The sequence below is a fragment of the Prionailurus bengalensis genome, chromosome X, assembly GCF_016509475.1.
Source record: "Prionailurus bengalensis isolate Pbe53 chromosome X, Fcat_Pben_1.1_paternal_pri, whole genome shotgun sequence".
Taxonomy (NCBI): domain Eukaryota; kingdom Metazoa; phylum Chordata; class Mammalia; order Carnivora; family Felidae; genus Prionailurus; species Prionailurus bengalensis.
Window position 1 is genome coordinate 81,821,795 of NC_057361.1, and position 22,757 is coordinate 81,844,551.

Consider the following 22,757-nt stretch of genomic DNA (forward strand, 5'->3'; position numbering starts at 1 on the left):
TGCCTAGCAGGTGTGGGTACCTGGGGCTGAAGCCGGTGGGAGGAATGTCTCATTGGCAAGTGAGCCAATCCAATGAGGAAGAGCAAACTGGAGAGTCAAGTGAGGCAAGCAGAGGTTGGCAAACCAGAGAAGCAGAGCCAAATTACATCAAGAAAGCAAGGAATGACCGGAGCCCAAAGCCAAGAACATGAACACATATGGATGGCCAGGAACCATATAGAGCAGGCTAAGCCATAGGCTAGTTTGGGTAGTACAGATAGGGGACCTTTGCCTGTTCCCTTGTGTGTTATATGTAAATGCACCTGCCCCATTCAAAGAGCCAAAGATAAGTATAAAATACTCACCTTCTTCAGTCCTACCCAGTCCAGACCATGTGACCCAACATCTATGGGATGCAGTGTGGTAGACTGGAAAGAATATAAGCTTTGAAATCAGAAAGACCAGAGTTCAAATTCTGGCTCTTCCCCTTATTAGTCATGTGACTTTGGTTCATCACTCAACTTCAGCTTTTTCATCTGAAAAATGGAGACAGATAGCACCTACCTCAGAGGATCATTATGATGATGAAATCAAATTATGTAAATGACCCAACATGTACCTCGGTATCTAATAAGCACTCAACATGATAGCCCACTTTCTTCAAGGGCACCTGCCATATTTTGCCTCATATTTCTAGTTAGTTGTATACAATACATGTCTCTCTCTCCAATCAGATCTTAAACTTGAAGGCAGATGGTGTGTATGAGTCATTTTTTGCATATACTTATAAAAAATTTAAATTTTACAAACTATTTTACACAGAAGAAATCCCCCTAACCCCACTCCCCAACCAGAGACCTGCTGGAGCATTTTTTCCAATTTCCCCAACTACCATATTGTTTGTTTTGTTTTTACAAAAACAGGATCACTGTTAAAATATGATTTTCAAAATTTTTTTAACGTTTCATACAAATAGAGAGTGAGCATGTGTCAAAGTTTAATTTTAACTCACAAAGGAGGAAACCAGCAGGATGGCAAAGTTAACTCAAAGGAGAATTTGAGAACTGGTATTTTATAGTCAGTTAAAAAATTAAAAAATGCTAAAATAATATTGCTAAGTTAGAATTAAAGCTGATTAATATCCTACAGGGAAGTACAAACCAAAATCATGCTGTCTTCTTTAGGTGGATATATATTGTTGCATTTTATTGGTTTTACAGATTTTTAAAATGACTAATTTTGTGCTAAATTGTAATTTTCTAGACCTAGAGAGTCAGATGACCCTCAGGCCTGTTAGAAAATGCTCTTAACATGACATTAAAGCATCAAATAATCATCTTTTCCCTTTGTATTAGTTTCCTAGTGCTGTTATAATAAATGACCACAAATTGTCCTGGCTTAAAGAATACATTTATTTTCTTACAGTTCTTTCTTATGGTCAGAAGTCCAATATCCGTTTCACTGGGCTGAAATCAAGGTGTTGGCAGGCCCTGCTCCTTCTGGAGACTCTATAGAAGAAATCTGTTTCCTTGTGTTTTACAACTTCTAGAGATGCATTCTCAGTATGTGGCCTCCTTCCTCCATCTTTAAAGTCAACAGTGTAGGTGCCTTGGTTGTTCAGTCATTTAAGCATCCAACTTTGGCTTAGGCCATGATCTCATGGTTCATGGTCTCAAGTCCCACTTCAGGTGAGTTCGAGCCCCATTTCTCTCTCTCTGCCCCTTGCTCACTTGCACCCTCTCTCTTTCTCAAAAACAAATAAAGCCAACAGTGTAACATCCTCAATAACCCTGACTCCATTTTCACACCTTCTCTCTTATGAGGACCTTTATGATTACTTCTAGCACACCCACATAATTCAGGGTAATCTCTCCATTTCAAGGTCAAGATTAGCAAACTCAATTCCACACTTAAATCACCCTTACCATGTAACAAAACATATTCAAAAGTTGTGAGGATTAGGACATAGAGATCTTGGAGTGGCAGGGGCACTATTCTTCCTATGATCCTCTTGTTTCCACATTTTGAATAATTTTTCATCTCAGCCTGTACATTTTATTTTTCAATTTTTTTCACCAATCTTTTCACATAGCACATACTGTATACATCTACCTCATTTTTTTAGTAGACACACCACACCACTGGTGGGTTCACCACCACCAGTGTAGCTACCATCTGTCACCATATAATGCTATTACAATATTATTGACTTATTCCTTATACTGTGCCTTTTATTCCCATGACTTATTCATTCCATAACTGGAAGCCTGTGTCTCCCTCTCTCCTTCACCCATTTGGCCCAATCCCCCACTCCCTTCCCTTCTGACAACCATCAGTTTGTTCTACATATTTATAGGTCTGATTCTTTTTGTTTATTCATTTTTTAAGATTCCACTTATGAATGAAACCATATGGTATTTGTTTTTCTTAATCTGACTTATTTCACTTAGCAGAATACACTCTATGTCCATCCATGTTGTCTCAAATGGCACAATCTCATCCTTTTATGGCTGCATGATATTCCAGTGTGTGTGTGTGTGTGTGTGTGTGTGTGTGTGTGTGTGTGGGCGAATAGATAACTTCCTTATATATTCATCTATTGATAGACACTTAGGTTGCTTCCACATCTTGGCTATTGTAAATAATGCTGCAGGGGCGCCTGGGTGGCGCAGTCGGTTAAGCGTCCGACTTCAGCCAGGTCACGATCTCGTGGTCCGTGAGTTCGAGCCCCGCGTCGGGCTCTGGGCTGATGGCTCAGAGCCTGGAGCCTGTTTCCGTTTCTGTGTCTCCCTCTCTCTCTGCCCCTCCCCCGTTCATGCTCTGTCTCTCTCTGTCCCAAAAATAAATAAACATTAAAAAAAAATTTTTTTTTAAAATAATGCTGCAATAAACATAGGGGTGCACATATCTTCTTAATGACTGGAAAGCATTCCAACTATAGAACTGCTAGAATTTAATCATTTACTTATAGATGTAAATTTAAATTGTTACCAATTTTTCACTGTTACAAACAGTGCTGTCATGAACTTTCCTGCACATATCTCTTTGCACAACTGTGGCTATATTGCCATAGGAAAACATTCCTAGAGGTTAAAATTCTGAGACAAAAGTATGCCCATTTAATTCTGACAAATTGCCTTCCAAAAATTTGCACTAATACTTTAGTCTGATACCAGTGATGAGAACCAGTGACTGTTACCTCCAACATCACTTAAACTCAATATTTTGTATTCACTTTTGAGTCTTTCAGCATCTATAAAGCACTTTGAAATATCCACATACGTTTTCCTGGCACAAAATGAGTTTAATAATTGTTTGATAAATTAAAGGTTAGAACACAAATTCACACGTACAACTCAGAGGGCTTGTCCTAGCAACAATACAATGGTAACAGAGCTAATATGTGTAAATGTGCCTTGAATATAATATAGTGTTATTCAGATGTTATCTCTATACATGAAAATGTATTGTTTTCACACTTGGTTCCCATATCTCACACAGGTTGGCCTTGCTACTTCCCAGTTTCACATGGTGTGTGCTTTGTTGCCAAGGCTCATATACTTTCACTGTGCATCCCGGAGCCTCTAAGGTCTAAAGTGTGTGCTGGTCCTTCAAGAGGAAAGGCCTAAGGTTACGGGCATGTGTGTCCCCTGATGACAGTAATAAAGCCCAATGACAAAACTTTCAGAGAATGAAGATCCCCACTCTTGGGTAGGTAAATATTTTGGAGGGTGTAGAGTCATCTGCTTTTATACTAAGGGACTTTTCAGAAACAGAACTCCATAGGTTTAGATGGAATGTCCTGGTGAACATTCTTCTTCAGCTGCACATACCACTCTTTCCCTGGAAGGAGCCATCAACTCTGTAATGCCAAGAATCATGACCTTGTGAGGTGCAGGTGTGAGCAGGCTGGCTGAAAGAGCACCAAATGTTGACCTAGGCTCTCAGGACTGTGACAGCTGGGGGAGGGACATTATTATTCAACATCCATATCCCATGGCCTGCTTTAGAACTAGGACTCAGCTTCTCAGTAGAAGTAAGGGCAGTGTTGATAAGAGGAAGTATAAGAGAATAGGCTTTAGCATTCCCCTGCTATGACTGGTTGTTTTGAGGGGAAGAATTCATATGAACCTGAGTAGTAATTGCTCCCTCCAGCTTTATTCCCACGACCTGGATCTGGAAGGTGTGTGTTTAAGAATATACAAGAGACAAAATCCTGAAACTAGAAAGGAAATGGGTCCATCTACCACTCTCCCCAATGCTATTCCCCCACTCCCAATACCAATCTACAAGTAAATATGAACACATACTCAATTTTCATTTCAGGCTTTTTAGGACTTGACCTTTTTCTCTCTAGAGTAAATTGAGTAGTTCCCCTTGATCAGGAGTGTTTGTAAGAAAGAATCCTTGATATGAACCCAGCCATATCCCAGAAAATATTCCTCAAATCACTAACATATTAAAATAATTCCACAAATGACCTAACAATTTAGAGGCTTGTGTCATGATTAAGAGTATAAGCTCTGGGGGTACCCAGGTAGCTCAGTCAGTTGAGGGCCTGACTTGATTTTGGCTCAGGTCATGATCTTACAGTTTTCTGAGTTCAAGCCCTGTGCTATCAGTGCAGAGCCTGCTTGGGATTCTCTCTCTCTCCTCCTCTCTCTGCTCCTCCCCACAGCTCACATGCACTCTCTTTTTCTCTCTCAAAATGGGTGATGGGAATTGAGGAGGGCACGTGTTGGGAGGAGCACTGGGTGTTGTATCTAAGTGATGAGTCATGGGAATCTACTTCCAAAACCAAGAGCACAGTCTATACACTGTGTGTTAGCTAACATGACAATAAATTATATTTAGGGAAAAAAAAAGAGTATAAGCTCTGGAGCCTGAATGCTTAAGACTGAAACCTGGCTCTTATACTAGCTGTGACTTTTGCAAGTAACTTCACTTTTGTATGCTTTGGAATCTTCATCTGTAAAATGGAGGGAAATAGTACTTACCTCATAAGGGTTGTTTTGAGGATTGAATTCAATAAAGCACCATGCCAGACATATAGTAAATGCTTATAAAGTATTAGCTATTATTTAATTGACCTACAGTTCCCACAATTCTATGCCCATAGTCTTTAAAGAATTTGCAGAGCAAATAGACAACTATTAGTTTATTTAATACATTTCCTTAACATGTTCATTTGCCCATACTTAGCCTACCGAATTTCCAATAATATGAAAAAGCTGTTGCTACAATAGACTCTTTTTTCCCCTAAACTTCATGGTTTTGCCTTCCTCTTCCACGACCCTTTTGCTGGTCCCATCTCTGCCTCTTCTCCCACCCAGGAAGACTTGCCCCTACACAAATACCCTGTGTTACTTTAAGATTTCAAAGGGTAAAAATAGAGTAGTCAATTAAAGAGGCATTTGCAGATGGGGGGGGTGCTGCCTGGGTGGCTCAGTCAGTTAAGCGTCCAACTCTTGATTTTGCCTCAGGTCATCTCATGGCTTGTGGGATCAAGCCCCACATCAGGCTCTGCACTGACAGTGTGCAACCTGATTGAGATTCTCTTTCTCTCTGTCCCTTCCACGTGTGCATGTTCTATACCTCAAAATAAATAAACTTAAAAAGAGGTGTTTGCAGATGTAAGCATTTCCCTTGCCCCAACACCATATTCTGAAACTCCTCCTTTTCCTGTGTATCTAGAAGATTGCTATGAAACAGAAAGGCCAGCACCTATAGGAGGTTCTGAGAGTTCATTTGCATAATGTATTATTACAATCTCTTCTCTTTGGGTAAGGACAGCAGGTTTTTCAGGTTGGAAGCTGATTCACACCCCTCACCCTGAACTCCCAGCATTCCAGAGATATTAGGTTACTGAGGCTGGGGAGGATAACTGGAAAAAAATATGTCTGGTCTAGTAGAAAGGCACATTTTTCTGCCCCATGTATCTCTACTCTAGCTCTAATTGGCCTGCCTGGCTCAGTGTGTGTTGCTGTGTTCCCATAGCACCTGTACCTTAAGAAACTGATTCACATGACTTTTATGGGCCAAATTATAGTTCTATACCACTTCTGATTTTAATGTAAGGGTATATTAACCACTGGGAAGAAATTTTTGCTTGAATTCCAAACAGACAGTGGGTTTGTCTGGAGGCCTAATAGATTCTTTCAAAATCACCTTAAACAACAAAGTCAGAAATAGGTTGTTGTCATAAAAAGCTCACACTGCTAAGTCCCTTCATCAGAGATAAAATGAGAAATTGGATTGAAAAAGAAAATATTCACTGCTCCAAAGCAAGTCAATTTACTCTCCCCCAAATTAATTATCCAATCCTTTTATCCCCAAACAATGGTTGAAGATGGGAAAACCACACTAGACATGCCAGGAAATAGGACAATTCTGGCTAATAGCCCTGTTACTTAAAAGAGGGAGCTCCCCCACCATCATGTCTTGACATTGGGTAAAAGGAAGGGAAATGGCTAAAGATAAATTCTTAACATGATCCCAAGAGTAAAACTGGATGGGGATGAGAAGCTTTAGGTCAGATTGTTTGTGGTTTCTCACCGCACTGTGGTAGCAATAATTGGGACGTGCTACTAGGAATTCTCACTTTCCTGGTCTGTGAGGGGTAAGCATTAGTTAGGTAAATGCTGGGATACCATGTCCCAATAGGCAGTGGTCATACTAACCTCAATTCCTTGGTTACTTTAGAGGCATCTGGCTGGCATTCCCATTAACATGCCCAACTGATAGGAGATGTAAACACCGAGACACCCAAGAAAGGTGGATGCATTCATCCACCAGGGGTGTGGGAATGAGCAGAGGGTTGATAAACATTTACTTACTAGAAAATAAAATCCTGTGGGCAAAAACCAGTACCAATGATGATTTAATGTGATCTGTTTTCCCTCCTCTGCCTTTACTCTACCTTGGAGTATTAGCCACCATCCAAACCCCAAACAACATGAAGGTAACGTCCCCTTCTCTCTCTCCTAAAAATAAAATAACAACAAAATACTCAGAACAGTAGGAGACACAAAGCAATCTTTGTTTCTCCCATACGTTAGAAACATTTTCAATTACAGTTCACCTTTTCTGAGATCCACATCAACTAGTAAAACACCAAGCGCACAGAAAGGCCAGTTTGGAGGGAATTCCTGAAAATGAGGCTCCAAGTGAGAGATTTTACTCAACCACTCCATTCCATAAGCTGGAGGGAGGCCTATGCAGATCCATGAAAAAGAGTCATTCTGGCTTATGCCCTGAAGGATCCTACTAGGCACTCCCTCCTCAGAGTGTGCCTATGAAGAGCCGCTAGAAAAGAGAAGTTTTTGATGAATGATCACTAGTAAAATCCTGATGGAGAAATAACTTGTTTGAGGAGCGGCTCTTTTAATAGTGGGGGTTTTCTTTTTAAACCAGAGTTCTCCTTGGATTTTTAAAAAGCCAGCCAGGCTTACAGTTACAGGTTCCACATTAATCAGCCAGTTTCCTGGGAGGTACTGATAGCTAGCAAGTTGTCACAACCTCTTATCAGTCAGGATATATTCTAGTGGGATTCTGGGCTTTCAACCATAGGAAAGCTCAGTAATGCCTCAAGCAAATGAACAGAGCTACAATATCACACACAGAAAGCCTAAAGTGCTTGGAGATAAATTATCCCCAAGGGCAGCCAGACAACTGACCTGGGTGGGAGGGGTGTTTACCGTATCCTCGGCCCTTCTAGGTATATAACAGCTACCCTGGTTTCCAAACATAGCAGTCAATCTTAAGGAAATAAAACCTATCTGGGAGCTGCTCTTTCTTCTTATAGGTTTACCAGAAAATTTAAGAAAATGTCCCAGTGGGTACTCACCTATGAGCCTCATCCTCTCCTTCAATTTCACAGTTGCTCTTGGCAAAATCTAACCTATCCCCAAATACCCAGAAGATAGAATCAGACAATGCTTTGCCTTGCTTCAGCATCACAGGATGGTTCCGAGTTCTCAACCCTGCCCCGGGGGTGCTGGTGGCAGCAGACACAATGGAGGTAGTCTACTACATTGTGGGTAAAGAGTGATCGCAATGGGTGCAAGTACTGGAAGAAAAGGAGCATGAAGCCAATGGAAATTAGATAAGCAATGATGAGCTGCAAAGCAATCAAGGAATGACAGTAATTCAGCAACACTTTCACTCCAAATAACTTGAAAACCAAAACCATGATCACATTTTCTACCAATCTCACAATATAGTGCAGGCCCATATGTCCCCAGTTCTGACCTTTGTCAACAAGGTCCCTATCTGCCAATTTCAACTGCAAAGCTGACCAGCAAGAGAAGTTGATGCCAGCATAGAGGACGGTAATAGAAATCAGCACCACCAGGGTGCCAACCCGGCTGAAATTTTTCTCAATGTTATTGGGCATCTGGGCACCACTCCTCCAGAACTTCACCCAAGGCTCAAAGAGGATGATCAGGAAGTCAAGCAATAAGAAGGGCACAGCTTTCAATTTCAATGTGGCTGAGAAGAGCACCAGAATCACGAGGCGGGAAGTGATCTCCAATGTCCGCCAGATGGTGATGCAGAGGACTTCTAATGGCCCAAGGCGAATCTTGTATTCATCATACTTGATCTGGATAGCCAACATATTGCAGAGGGTAGCCCCATAGGTGACAGATATCAGGGAAAAGACCATTAGCACAGCTGTAAAAAACAAACAAACAAAAAAAAACAGAAAAAATTGACAATCAGACTATGTTCGTGAAGCATAGACTCTGACCCAGAGGTCCAGAGAGGTCATAGGCGAGACTTGAGGGCCCAGTTAAGAGCAAACTCACGTAAGAACACAGCTATGTTAGCACAGAAAACAGCATGCACAGGGGTGCCTGGGTGGCTCAGTCAGTTAAGTGTCTGACTCTTGGTTTTGGCTCAGGTCATCTCACAGTTCGTGAGATAGAGCCCTGCATTAGGCTTCATGCTGACAGTTTAGAGCCTGCTTGGGAGTCTCTCTCTCCTCTCCCTCTGGTCCTTCTTATGCTCAGGTGTGCAAGCTCTCTCTCTCAAATATTAAACAAAATTTTTTTTAAAAAGAAAACAGCATGCACAGAAAAAAATGGGAATAAACTGAAATATATTTTTTTGTGATAGGTATTATACCACTTTTAAAAACCTTTTTTCTATTTTCTAAATTTCCCACAATTAACACACACTGTAATACTTTAATAATAATCTAAACATACAAAATGAACTTTGTAAAGTTTATTTACTTCAGAGAGACAAAGAGAGCCTGAGTGGGGAAGGGGCAGAGAAAGAGGGAGAGAGAATCCCAAGCAGGCTCTGTACTGTCAGCACAGAGCCCAACATGGGGCTCAAACTCACAAAACTGTGAGATCATAACCTGAGTGGAAATCAAGAGTCAGAGGTTTGACTGTGGCACCCCACAAAATGAACTTTTTAAAAACAGTGGATCCCAAAACTAGCATTGAGAGGTCACTAACAAAAGAAGAGCATACATAAAGGGGATAGGGCAGCATCCACTTGATGAAACAGGCTTTTGAGCAAACAATGAAGGCAGAAGGAGTTCTGAAAAAATCCAGTCCTAGGAAATTCATGGGAGTGCCTTTGATTATAGATGTCCCTTCTTTGGCATACATCCTCTTTAAGGAACTAATTTTGTATGTGCTTGTAGAATGTGTCAGAATGTATACTGTAAATTCCATGAAGGCAGAAAAGATCATGTCTATTTTGTTCACTGCCTGTATCCCCAGAGTCTAACATACTGCCTGGAACATAGTAGGTGCTCACTGTTTGTGGAATTAATGAGGAATTCTGAGTTTAGAAAGGCAGCATAACATATCTACAATTAGAAGCCTTTGGTTCAGCTCTGTGAAAGCTGTGTGAAAGTCACTGAATATCTATGTGCCTTAATTCCCCAATTTACTGAGTTACTCTAGAATTATTTGCATTAATCATCAGCAATATCAATTTATCACCCAGGTGCTTTGGTATATTTTAGGAATCTCCAAAATTCTACCAGAGTGGTTTAAAAATTAAAAAAAAAATCATAGCCCATAACATCCATACGACTATATAGAGTTGGCCCTCAAGGGTCAGGGTGCTCCATAACTTGCTACATGAAGTCTCAACTATAAGTCACACAATGGCCCTTTCTTTTTACTCCTTTCTATCAAAGAATACCAATCACTAAGAAAAATCTAGTGCTCTCAAGGAGAGTGAGAGGCCTGAGGGGTAACTCATCCGAAAAAAAAAAAAAAAGCTGGAACTTTCTGTTCCCATAAAAATACTGGATCCAGGGAACTGGAGGCATGGAGATGTCAACTTAATCTGCAAGAAAAGTGAAGACTTCCCCCATGGAAACCCAAAAAGCAGCACAGCTTTGTTTCCAAGATCCTTTTCAGCTCTAAGTAGAGTGTTGGAATCTCAAAGACTGGAATGAGAGACTCTCTTGAAGTGTCTACCCTTAGCCTTATTTTTATTATTTTTCCATGTTTGAGATATAATTGACATATAATATTGTATTAGTTTAAGGTGTACAACATAATGATTTGATATATTCAGCATTATACACCACTCTTAGTCCCAGCCTTAAGAATTGAAGCTCCTAGGGGCGCCTGGGTGGCACAGTCGGTTAAGCGTCCGACTTCAGCCAGGTCACGATCTCACGGTCCGTGAGTTCGAGCCCCGCGTCGGGCTCTGGGCTGATGGCTCAGAGCCTGGAGCCTGTTTCCGATTCTGTGTCTCCCTCTCTCTCTGCCCCTCCCCCGTTCATGCTCTGTCTCTCTCTGTCCCAAAAATAAATAAACGTTGAAAAAAAAAAAAAGAATTGAAGCTCCTTGTGGACTTGGGAACATCAGAGTGTATATACATGTAGCTAAGTGTGGTGATGCTTTCCCTTAAATTAAAACTCATTTATTGATAGTAATGTAATACAAGGAAGAAAGCCTGATGCTTCCCATAAATGTAAAAACACCTTCCATCTGTCTCCCTACAAATAGACTCATGCCATAAGATATCATAATGCTGTTAGTGAATTTGCTCATCTACACTGATCCAGATGGCCTCCCAACAGAAAAAGAGATTAGAAAAGGGATAGCAAGGAGAAGACAGAAGAGTGGATGAAAATGAGGAAAACGAAACCAAAAAACTGGTTGCAAAACCTTAAGAGATGGTACTGTCAGAAAGTTTTTAATAGGAGAAATCACCAAAGAATCTAAAACAAGGCCTTGGAGAAAGTTTCCCTTATATTCTTTGTATAGTGATACACGACTAGAAACATGGGTTCTGCAGGCAGACATCCTGGAGTCCAGTCCAATCTTTTCCAACTATTACTTATGAAACCATGGGGAATTTGCTTAACCTCTCAGGGACTCTCTTTCCCCATTTGTTAAAATGGGGATGACAATAATTATACCACAGGGTCGTTGTAAAAATTAAAATAATCACTTATAAAGGGTTTAGAGCAATGTTCAGAACACAGTAAATGCTATCTGCTAGCTCCTATCATTATCATCATTCCCTGTTTCCAAAATGTGTAATACATGCATTTCCCCTACTTAGGCACTACCCTGACACTTAGGAAGTCAGGTGATTTAAAAATTAATGGAATACATAGAAATAAGCCTTACAAAAATGTGTAAAACCTACAGGAAGAAAATTATACAACTTCACTAAAGTACATTTCATTACATATTTTTTAACGTACTTCAGTAAACTTGTATAGTTTTCTTGCTATAGGCCTTGCACACTTATGGTATAGATTGTGGTGATATTTCACGGATGTATACTTATCTCCAGATTCATCCAAGTGGATAAGTTTAAATAGGTAGAGACTTTTGTCAATAATACCTCAATACAGTGACTTAAAAATATTTAACAAAATGGAGAGATATATCATCTTCTAATATGAAACCAATTGATCCTGTAAAGATGTAAATTCCCTCCAAAATAACCTAAATAATTAAGCGCAATCCCAATATACAGTCTCAATGAAATGTTGTTTTTTTCTTTTGTTGGTGTTATTGTTTTGTGTTTTGGTGGGAGAAGTGACAAATTGATTGTGGAAATTCATCTATTTGGAAGATTAGGCTAAATTGACCTAACAGGAGCTGTTAAAGGCCTTTGTAAGAAGTACACACAATCTAAAAGCAACAAGGAACTTAAATACATAAAAATTTAATACTTCAGAAAGCCAGAATATATAATTATATTGTGTATCTTATATGGTGTGTTGCACATGTATGTCACACCTTTTACATGTATAACATGTACATGTACTTTTAAATCATTTTTTTAATGTTGGGGCCCCTGGGTGGCTCAGTCGATTAAGCGTCTGACATCGGTTCAGGTCATGATCTCACAGTTCGTGGGTTCGAGCCCCACATCAGGCTCTGTGCTGACAGCTTAGAGCCTGGAGCCTGCTTCGAATTCTGTGTCTCCCTCTCTCTCTGTTCCTCCCCCACTCATGCTCTGTCTCTCTCTCTCCTTCAAAAATAAATAAAAAAACATTAATGAAAAAAATTTTAATACAAAAATTAATTTAATATTTATTTTTGAGAGAGAGAGAAAGAATGGGAGTGAGGGAGGAGCAGAGAGAGAAAGAGGGAGACACAGAATCTGAAGCAGGCTCCAGGCTCTGAGCTGTCAGCACAGACCCCGATGTGGGGCTCGAACCCACGAACTGTGAGATCATGACCTGAGCCAAAGTCCAACATTTAATGGACTGAGCCACTCAGACACCCCAATGCACTTTTAAAATGTATATATGTACACACATATAAAACATTACACAAATGTATACATACACATTTATCTACAGCAGAGAAAGGATTAATACCAGAATAAGAAAATAACTCCTACAAATTAATAAGAAAAAGACAACCCACTAAAAAGTGTCAGTAAGAACATAAACAATTTAAAGAACACAAGAACCAACCGTGAAAAGATGTTCAGCTTCCCTCACAATTTAAAGCAAGTGATTTAACTAGTCAGTTTTTTAATTTTATAATTATACAACTAAATAATATTAAGTTTAACATATAAAGAAAAAGCATATTCATACACTACATGTGGGAATATAAATTCATACAACCTTTTGGGAGGGCTCTCTGATAAAATTCCAAACATGCATATCCTTTCACCCAGTACTTCTATTGCTAAGAATTTAGCCTATGATGTCTCATTCCAGTACACAGATACTTAGAAAGATCTTCACTGGAGCAGTTTAGAATTAGAAAAAACTTTTTTGAATGGAAAAATTAGAAACAAACTTTAATCCTACCAATAGATTAGGGAACAAGAAAGAATGGTCCAATTCATATAAGGAAAATGTACATTATATATACATATATAAATAACCAACGAAGAAAAATAGATTGGCATACTTTTGAAAAAGTCATGTTGCTGAACAAAATGATTAATACAGTCCTTTTTGACAAAAGTACATAGATGTATATATTGTATGTATGTTTATATAGTAAAAAAATAAGTCTGGAAGGATGTATACTGAATAGTTAACAGAGATTACCTTTGGGGAGCAAAATTACATCTCTTATTTCATATATATATTCTGTGTGGTTTTGAATTTTTACTATAATCATGCCTGATTTTTATAATTAAAAAATAAGGACTAAAAACAGTAACACATGGTCATAGTAAAAATTTTAAACCATATACATTTCAAACCATATAGAAGGATATAAAGTAAAAGGTAAAAGTCAACGGACTTCTCATTTTCACTGCCCAGAGGTAAATGGTTTCTTGCATATCTTTCCAGAAATTTTCTATGCATATAGGAATACTTGTAGGTCAATTGGTTTGTGCATGTATTACTTTTGTAATGTATACATATTTTAATTAGATGATTTGATGACCTTCAAAATTCTCAGGAGGAAAAACATCATCATATCCTTTTCTCTTCACACTACTGTCAATTCTAGGTATGTAAAAAGCATCAAGACCAACAGAACATCATGATCAATTTGTAGTGGAGAAAAGGGAACAAATTCCCTCTTTACATTTATTTGCGGCATGGGGCTTTGCCACACAGGATCAGTATCTAATAATGAGGAAATGGTTCAAAGCTGTACCCACAGCTGTACAAGCTCCAACCCAAGCAGATGAAGCTAATCTTGGACTGTTAAAACTCATTAACAGTACTTTATCTTGACTTTGAAAACACTGACTCACATTTCCTCCTCTCCTAGAGGTCTTACTCATCTCAGGAGCCCTCTTTTACAAGTGGAAAATTAAGACTGTGACCTCTTGGGTAACTTACTCCCCAAATCACACAGAAGGTCAGAACTGGGAGCAAGCCTCATTCTCATCAGGATTCATTCCACACCCCTTTTCCTTCTCCCCACTGGAGTGATGACATCAGTGGTTCCCAAATGCAGCTGCTCAGAATCAACTGGGGTATTTAAAAAAGATACAGATTCCTGGCCTCCCCACAGAGAGTGAATCAGGTCTGAGTAGGAGATATATATATTTTTTTAAAGGGGCTTTCATTCAGCAATATGTTTTCTCATGATCAGTAATATTTGGGAAACTCTTATTAAAAGATGACCATCCCTAAAGCAAATCAAACAAAAAAAAACCTTAGTATAATTTAAACACCCTGGGCTAGGGAAAATGTCCTACTGAGTTCTGGTATTATCAGCTTCTTCTGGGCCCAGAGAGAGTTTATTGTTAGTCTAAATGGATTACCCCAGTTTAAGAAATGTGGGAGGCCTAAATGTCTGGCTCCTGAAGTTCTCTAACAGTGCTGTCCACCAGAACTTTGTGCAATGGTCGAAATGTTGTGTAATACCTGTGCTGTCCAATACAGTAACCACTAATCACAGACAGCTAGTGAACATTTAAAATGTGGCTAGTATGACTGAGGAAGTAATTTTTTTATTTTTCATTTTAACTTAAATAACTACATGAGGCCAGTATATTAGATAGCTCAGGTCTGAAGTTCCTTTTTTTATTAAAATTTTTTTTACCGTTTATTTATTTTTGAGAAGAGAGAGACAGCATGAGCAGGGGAGGAGAGAGAAAGAGGGAGACACAGAATCTGAAACAGGATCCAGGCTCTGAGCTGAGCCAGAGCCCTACATGGGGCTTGAACTCACAGACTGTGAGATCATGTCAGGTCTAAAGTTCTACGACCCCTGATTTAAATGGAGCCCTCCCCTCTCCTGACCCTACTCACCTCTACCCAGGGGGACCTCTGCAGAGATCAGAGTCACATAGAGCTGATAGGTCAGCTGGGGCACTGAGCCCAGGAAGGCTTGGATCTGTGACATACGTTTGTAGGCATTGCGGTGCATAGCCAGGGTCCGGATGGAGTGGCCCACCTCCCATTCTATCAGCACCTCCTCGCCATTTATTAGCATCTTCTTTCGGGTGAGGCTGACATAGGGCTCCTCCTGCCCCTCTTTCTTCCACAGTGTGAGGTACTTAATTATGGCCTCCAAACATCTGTGGAAGTAAAGCATCACAGGCACTTAACTAAAGCTGTCCTGGGAAGGAAGGCTGTAGTGGGGGTGAGAGAAGAATAATACATAAACTTGGGGAGTTTGTACTACTTTTTACCATTCCTTTTTTCCCATTCTACTCATTTGTCATGAATCAAAGAGTTGGTCATGCCTTCTACAAGTTACTTGAGTCTAAATCTTTTTTTTTTTTTTGTCCAGTTGGTCATCTACTGACTTAAGAACACCATTTCAGAGTGGGTTTTTTTTTTTTTTTGAAGATTTAAGGAATTGCTTTGTCTCAAGAACAGGTATATGGTAGGGGAACCTGGGTGGCTCAGTTGGTTAAGCATCCGACTTCAGCTCAGGTTCTGATCTCACAGTTTGTGGGTTTGAGCCCCACAGCGGGCTCTGTGCTGACAGCCCAGAGCCTGAAGTCTGCTTCAGATTCTGTGTCTCCCTCTCTCTCTGCCCCTTCCCCAACTCATGCTCTGTCTCTATCAAAAATAAACATTAAAAATTTTTAAATAAAAAAATAGGACTATGGTAGAAAAGTGCCTTGAACACAAAGATATTATGTAAATAATGTGGTGAGAGAAAATGATAAAGTTTTTTTTTTTAAGACTCTGTGGGTGATTTTTTTTCCTTCCAAACTTTTAAATTCTAGTCAGTTAACATACAGTGCAATAGATTTCAGTACAATTAAGTAATTCATCAATTACATACAAAAAATATGGAATGCTTCATGAATTTGCAGGTCATCCTTGTGCAGAGACCATGCTAATCTTCGTTGTATCATTCCAATTTTAGTATATGTGCTGCCAAAGTGAGCACAATGATGAAGGTTCTTAAAGGCCCTGGTTTTCATAACACCTCAAGTTCCTGAGGTAAAGTTTTGTTTATGCAAAGCATTTACCTCCATACTTGGGGCTTTTGAGTTCTGCTTTTTTCAAGACAAAGCTGACAACTATAACTGTCTTGCCAAAACGTCTTACATCTAGAAAACACATCAGCTATACAGTGATGCCACTCAAAAACAAAGGTACTTAAAAGACTTGACAACTCAGAACTGAATGTGCTCCATACCTAGGGAACATCAAAAGCTCTAAAAGTTGCTTCAGAGGGGCCTCTTGACCTATCTGGTGCCAAAAACCTTTTAAACTTCTTTATTTACAAGAGGAAAACATCCTTATGAGAGCCTACCAACCTTAGTGATAAGTGTGATAGCAATAAGACAATATTTCCTGCTGTATCCCTCCCATCTCCCCCATGTAAATCAGAAATCTGTAAGCAATTCTGATGTGGTGAATAGAAGAAAAGCAACTAGAACATTTTGTTTCAGAACACCTTAGTTATCACTTCCTCCACTCACCCTGACAGGAATGGAAACTGTGGACCATTATGATAAGAACAGCTATGGTGAAAATTAAGCCATCTTTCCTGATTAAGGGCATGGGTTGTATTTATCTTACCCACCACACTTACCACATGCTGAGTATCTGATCAACATTTTCTGAGCAAATGAAAGAGTAAGAAGGAAGAAAAGAATGCAGGGTGAGAAGTGATGGGAGGAGAGGATGATCATAATGGCAATGTAATTTAATGGAAAAAATAGGCTAAAGATGAGCTCAGAGATTTATATGCTTTCTAGGCCTTTGGCTCCCAATAGGAAGGTTTGGAATATGTGCTGGCTGCCATTCTCCACAGGATCCTTTGAGACTGGGGCATATGTGTTATTCTGAAGCATGATGTTTCAAACTCTAAAATCTGGGAGAGGAAAAGATGGAAGGAAGGGAGAACAGAGTAGAAAAAAGCTAAATGCGTTTCCAACAAAAGATTTTAGATTTTTAACCAAGGCTCATCAGTGCTATTCCTGAATAAAATATTGGGGGAGGTAGTGACACAAAGGATTCTGTTTATGCTTCTAAAGGCTGTTTACTAGTTTAAGTAAGGGTGTTTGCCTTGCTTCTAAGCTTCAGTAAATTAGAGTACATTTTCATTTTCAGAAGTAGCTTTGCTTTTCAGATAACGGAGCCAGGCCCTCTAAATACCTCCCTCCATGTGCCTAATAGCACTAATCAAGTTCCTCTCTACCAAAAAGTAATTTGCCTTGAAAATAAGCATATCAAGGATACAATTTACGAGCTTTTATTTTATTTATTTATTTTTATTTATTTTTGGGACAGAGAGAGACAGAGCATGAACGGGGGAGGGGCAGAGAGAGAGGGAGACACAGAATCGGAAACAGGCTCCAGGCTCCGAGCCATCAGCCCAGAGCCTGACACGGGGCGCGAACTCACGGACCACGAGATCGTGACCTGGCTGAAGTCGGACGCTTAACCGTCTGCGCCACCCAGGCGCCCCTATTTACGAGCTTTTAATATTTCTTCCCTGCTGTCAGGTTAGCTGAGATTATAAATGCTTTCCAATCATTTCTAGTGAAAGCTAAATAACAAAAATGAAATACAGTACACAACACTCCAAATGGAGCATCCACATCAAAGATGGCTTGGGAGCCCACAAAGCAAAGGAGGGAAGTCTAAACTATGGACTGGGGCAGGACTTGCTGAAATTTGTATCTTGACAGTGCTTGATCTGTTAATTCAATATACTGCATTTGAAAAGGGAGAGAAGAATGGTTTCCTTGCTCCTCTAGTGACATCTATAAATTTCTTTGCCAAGTCCAAGATGAGGTCTGTTGCAGCTTACCTTCAAAGATTTAGAATTGGAAAGGACCTTTGGATTCCTTAGTCAGAAGGGTGCATATAGGCCAGCTGAGTCACATCTCACCAACAGCTATGGTTTGGCCCATACTGTGTTTTTATGTAATGAGTCAAATTACCAAAATTTAAAATGATGTTTCATATAATATCCTGTCTTGGAATCTCCTCCTGTAAAGTTGGGGAATCTGGCAACATTGTGTCTAAATTCTAACAGTGTAACAATGGGTTGGAAATGTAGTGCAGCTGCCTCCTTTAGGCAAATCATGCAGACTCCATCTTGCCACTGCTATTCACCGCTCCATACTATTTCGCTAACACTGAGATTTTGTTTTCCTTTATCATCACACATTGAAGCTACTGGTTTTCCTATACTTGGCCTGCTTCACTCATTTATGAGACCTGCCTGGCCCTTGTAAGCATTTGTCTTTGAGACCCATGATCTAGCCCAACCCATTTATTGTACAGATGAAGAAACTGGGGCCTAAGGCATTTTCAGAAATTTCACCAAAGCCATGCAACTAGTCAATGACACAGGACTAGACTCCAAGCCACTGGAATTCCAGACTACTATTTCTGTTGATATCCAATATTTTCTCTAATGGAGCCTGATCAATCCCTCCTTGAACATAAATTGATTTAAATTTTTTTTTAAGTAGGGGAGTTCCATCCTTAAACAGTTTCACACTGTGTTTAGTTCTGTAATGATGAAATATCTTCCCACTGCAATTACATCAACACTCTGACACATTCTTCAGCTGATTGCAGGTTTCTGCCTCTCTTGCAATCAAGACAAACCTGGTCCATTCCTTCCTCCTGACTTCATAAGTTTTGCAATGTGTCCCTACCTTGAAAATCTCATAGCATCCAGATGAGACTGCTGACACAGATGCCTGTCTCCCTAAGATAAGGCACATTCTCATCCCTTCAAGGCAATCTTAATGGAAAGACTTGATACTATTATATTGCGCTACAGTATCCAGATGGAGAGATGGACTATCTTTCTTTGCCCCCTCTAACCATGTACCTTTATTGCAGAAAGATACAAAGTGATAAACAGGAGACTGATGAACCAATACAGAAAATGAACTATAGGGTGCCTGGGTGGCTCAGTTGGTTAAGTTTCTGACTTCCTTTGGCTCAGGCTCAGGTCATGATCTTGTGGTTCATGAGTTCAAGCCCCACATCAGGCTCTGTGCTGACAGCTCAGAGCCTGGAGCCTGCTTTGGATTCTGTGTCTCCCTCTCTCTCTCTGCCCCTCCCCACTCATGCTCTCTTTCAAAAATAAACATTTAAAAAATGAACTACAATGGGTTGGGGTACTAGACAACCACAGATAGCTTAAAATATTTCCTGGATGCCAAATAACTCTGGAAAATTTGGAAATGGCAGCAGCACCAGCCCAAGCAGCTCAGGGTAAAGAAATTGAATGTGAGATCCAATTTATAGAGTGTTTTAAAAGGCAGAGTCAAACTAACACACTCTGAAGTTACGGCCCGTGTGCACAGGTTGACCTCATCAGCTGGTCCTCCCGATACCAATTTTCACAATTCAAATCCAAATAGCAAACACTGTCTAATGAAGTCTTATCAGTGGTACCGTACCTGGTTTTACAACATAGGTACATGGCACATGTTCATTGCAGTGGCATTTAAGGTTTCAGATAAAGTTTTTTTTAGATGGTAGGCAGGGAAGCCAAGAGTGGAACGGAATGGGAGAAATTATTAGATCAGAGACACAGTTTCAGTCTTGTAAATATTAGCTTCATCTTTCTCTGCATAAATCAGATGGGGGAGAAATTCAAAAGTTGCTCACCGGGGTGCCTAGATAATTCAGTCGGTTAAGTGTCCTACTTTGGCTCAAGTCATGATCTCCCAGTTCCTGAGTTTGAGCCTGCATCCGGCTCTGTGCTGACAGCTCAGAGCCTGGAGCCTGCTTCAGATTCCGTTTCTCCCTCTCTTTCTGCCCCTCCCCCACTCGTGCACGCTCTCTCTCTCAAAAATAAACAATTAAAATTTTTTTTAAAAGTAAAAGTTGCTCACCTGACAATAGGCCCCAAGAGGATTAGATGCATAAACAATGATAGCGGCTTGTCTTTGGCCAGATCTCTGTGGACAAAAATGAGGGTCAACTGGACCATAATGGATGAAAACATAAAGAAGGATAAGGTGTATGTCATCCAGTAGGTTTCACTATTCTTACGATAGATTCTAACCATGTACAAGGCAGATGCAGCCTCCCCACAGTACAAAAAGGTAGAGAAGAGGATGCCAAATGGAAAGGTAAATCGGGGGTTGGCCCCACGGATGACATCTTCCTCCAGAGATGAAATTGGATCCATGTTAGGCTCCTCAGGAATTTCAAAAACTCGGTCCATTGTCGAGGTTCTGAGTGTTGCAGTCTGGTCTTCAGAGCAACCCCCACCCCACCCAAGGGAACCCTGTAGCCACTGCAGTTCAAGTATCGGTGAAGAGAGCTGTCAAGTACAATTCCAGAACGGAGATCTGTTAGAGCAGAAGACCCCTCTTCCTAGTCTCAAGTTACACTTGGAGTCTGGGATGGTGAGTCCAGAAGTACCACTTTGAACTTGACTCTTCATTGGCCCAGGATTCCAGTCGTCCACATACGTGCTGTGAAACCTGGGCAAGGCAAAAGCAAGCATTTTAGCGCCCAGTCCGAAGTCCAATTCCAGGCACGTGAAAGGCCATGGGGACTGCTGGTTCCTGTGCCGCTTCTTGGCGCAGCCCCCCCAGGGAGGGGGGTAGCCACTCTGTCCCGGCACCAACACTCGGCAGCTACTCCGGACGAGTCCTGACCAGTATGCCCTCTCAAACCGGCCGAGAACTGAACCAGGGCGGAAGAGCGGGTGCAGCCTGAGCGTCCCTTCGGGGGTTCATTTCAGTGCCCAGGTATCCTAGCCATCGCTAGGCTCTGGCTATTAGCTTGCCTGCTCGCCGGCGCTCTCTCCAGGACGTGCGAAGAGTCGAGGGTACTCGGGGGACTCCACGGATTCCCCAAGCCCCGCCCCCAAGGCAGATAGCAGGCCGGGCCCAGAGCGCAATCTCCAATCTCCCAGGAGAGAAGCAGGGCGCGCGCGGTAGGATCAACACAAGGCTAAACGTACTTCTTTTCTACAGAGAAACTTTGCTAGCTAGAAGCACGACGTGCGGGACGCCAGCCCCGGAGGGCAAAGGCAGATGTCACCAAACTCTTGGGTGCCGCCTGCCGCTGGGGTCATCCCTGGTCTGCAGTTCTAGCTGCGGGAGGTCGGCGGCTTCAGGAACTCAGGCAATTATGGCGGGTACGGGCGAAGTGGGAGGGACAGCTGGAGCCGAGCAAAAAACCAGCCTGCGAGTTCCAGGGCAGGCAGCCCAAGGATGCGCCGGGCGAAGAGGCGTGGCAAAAAAGGGCTTGGGCCAGTCTTCGGAATCGCTTTCCACCACGAACCCCGGATCCCAGAGGGAGCCACAGCTTTCCTCTTCCCCAAAAGCAGCAGACGCTCACTTCTACCCCGCCCTCCCGAACTAGCTCGCTTGCACACTTGCTCAACCCACGCTGTTAGGCAGGTGCGTCTCTGTCTGACTCAGGGTTGAACTTCCCTAGGTCCTATTGCCCTCCAGATAATATCATGGTGGGGTGGGGCGGAGGAGACCTGAGAGGCAATTGGGCCATAGTTTCCTTTCTGGGCAAGACTGTGTGCAGCAAAGGTAAGATAGAAACGGCTAGTGGGGTGTCAGGACTCAAGGTCAGCCTACAGACACCTGAAAACTCACATGCCTTGATTTCCCCATTTGCAAGATGAGGCCAGGATAGGAACTTTAAAATGAACTTTCAGGTTTTTGGCTGGAAGGTTCTGAAGACGTGCCAAATTCTAAATAGACTGGAGATGAGCCAAAGGAACTGCTAGTAAAAACTGAGAGGGATGTCTTACAGAGCTCAGAATATTGCCAGGATTCTTAAGATCACCCCTCCCCCACCTCACTGAGCCTTTGTTTTCATGCCTTCATTTGCATAATTCTAAATCCCAGAGAAAAAGAGAAAACATCTGCCTCCTGGTAATAATATAAATGTAGCCTCCTGTGCCAATCTCCTTTTGCTGCAGGAAGTCATTAAAAAGAATCTATGTGAGGAGTGGCCAACTAGCAGCCACCAAAATGATGGCCTCGAGAAAGATTTATTCTTGGCGTGGTGTTGAATTTGAAGATTTCTGCAATTGCTGTTCCCTTTCCCCAGGGCTGATTCGGGGACAAATCAATGTCTAAATGTTGTTGCCTTTGAAGCAGGCACACTATCTTGGTCTGCACCTGTGCTAGCAGCTGGGTTAACAGCGATCCTTCCTCCTTTCCTTTTCACAAGGCAGGCCAACATGCAGAACACTTCACATAGGGTGTTAATTGGCTTGACCTTTCCAACTGGGTTCTCCACCAACAGTACAGGGGGAAGAGCTTCTGGGGGGCTTCTTAGGAACCTATTCCTCAGATGGATCTCAAGTAGGGTGACAATCTCATCTCAATTTGCTGAGATGGGATAAATTGGTTAAGCTAGCACGGGAGACCAAAGTTTTTCTTTTAGCCTTTCTTCCTTCCCTGTGCCCTCACCACTCCCCAAATACACA

At 41.3% G+C, this 22,757-nt stretch overlaps 1 protein-coding gene and 1 non-coding gene across 2 annotated transcripts; both read right to left on the minus strand.

Moving 5' to 3' along the window:
* Positions 1-5,032: 5,032 nt before the first annotated feature.
* XKRX (XK related X-linked) lies at positions 5,033-21,681 on the minus strand. Its single transcript, XM_043569581.1, has 3 exons — positions 20,185-21,681; positions 15,161-15,429; positions 5,033-8,652 (listed from the first exon to the last, which is right to left on the minus strand). The coding sequence occupies exons 1-3, from the start codon at positions 20,517-20,519 to the stop codon at positions 7,907-7,909; spliced, it is 1,350 nt and encodes a 449-aa protein (XP_043425516.1). The 5' UTR covers positions 20,520-21,681; the 3' UTR covers positions 5,033-7,906.
* Positions 16,150-16,256, minus strand: LOC122478060. The gene has a single exon (XR_006295827.1). It is a non-coding gene; the product is annotated as a U6 spliceosomal RNA (small nuclear RNA).
* Positions 21,682-22,757: the final 1,076 nt, after the last annotated feature.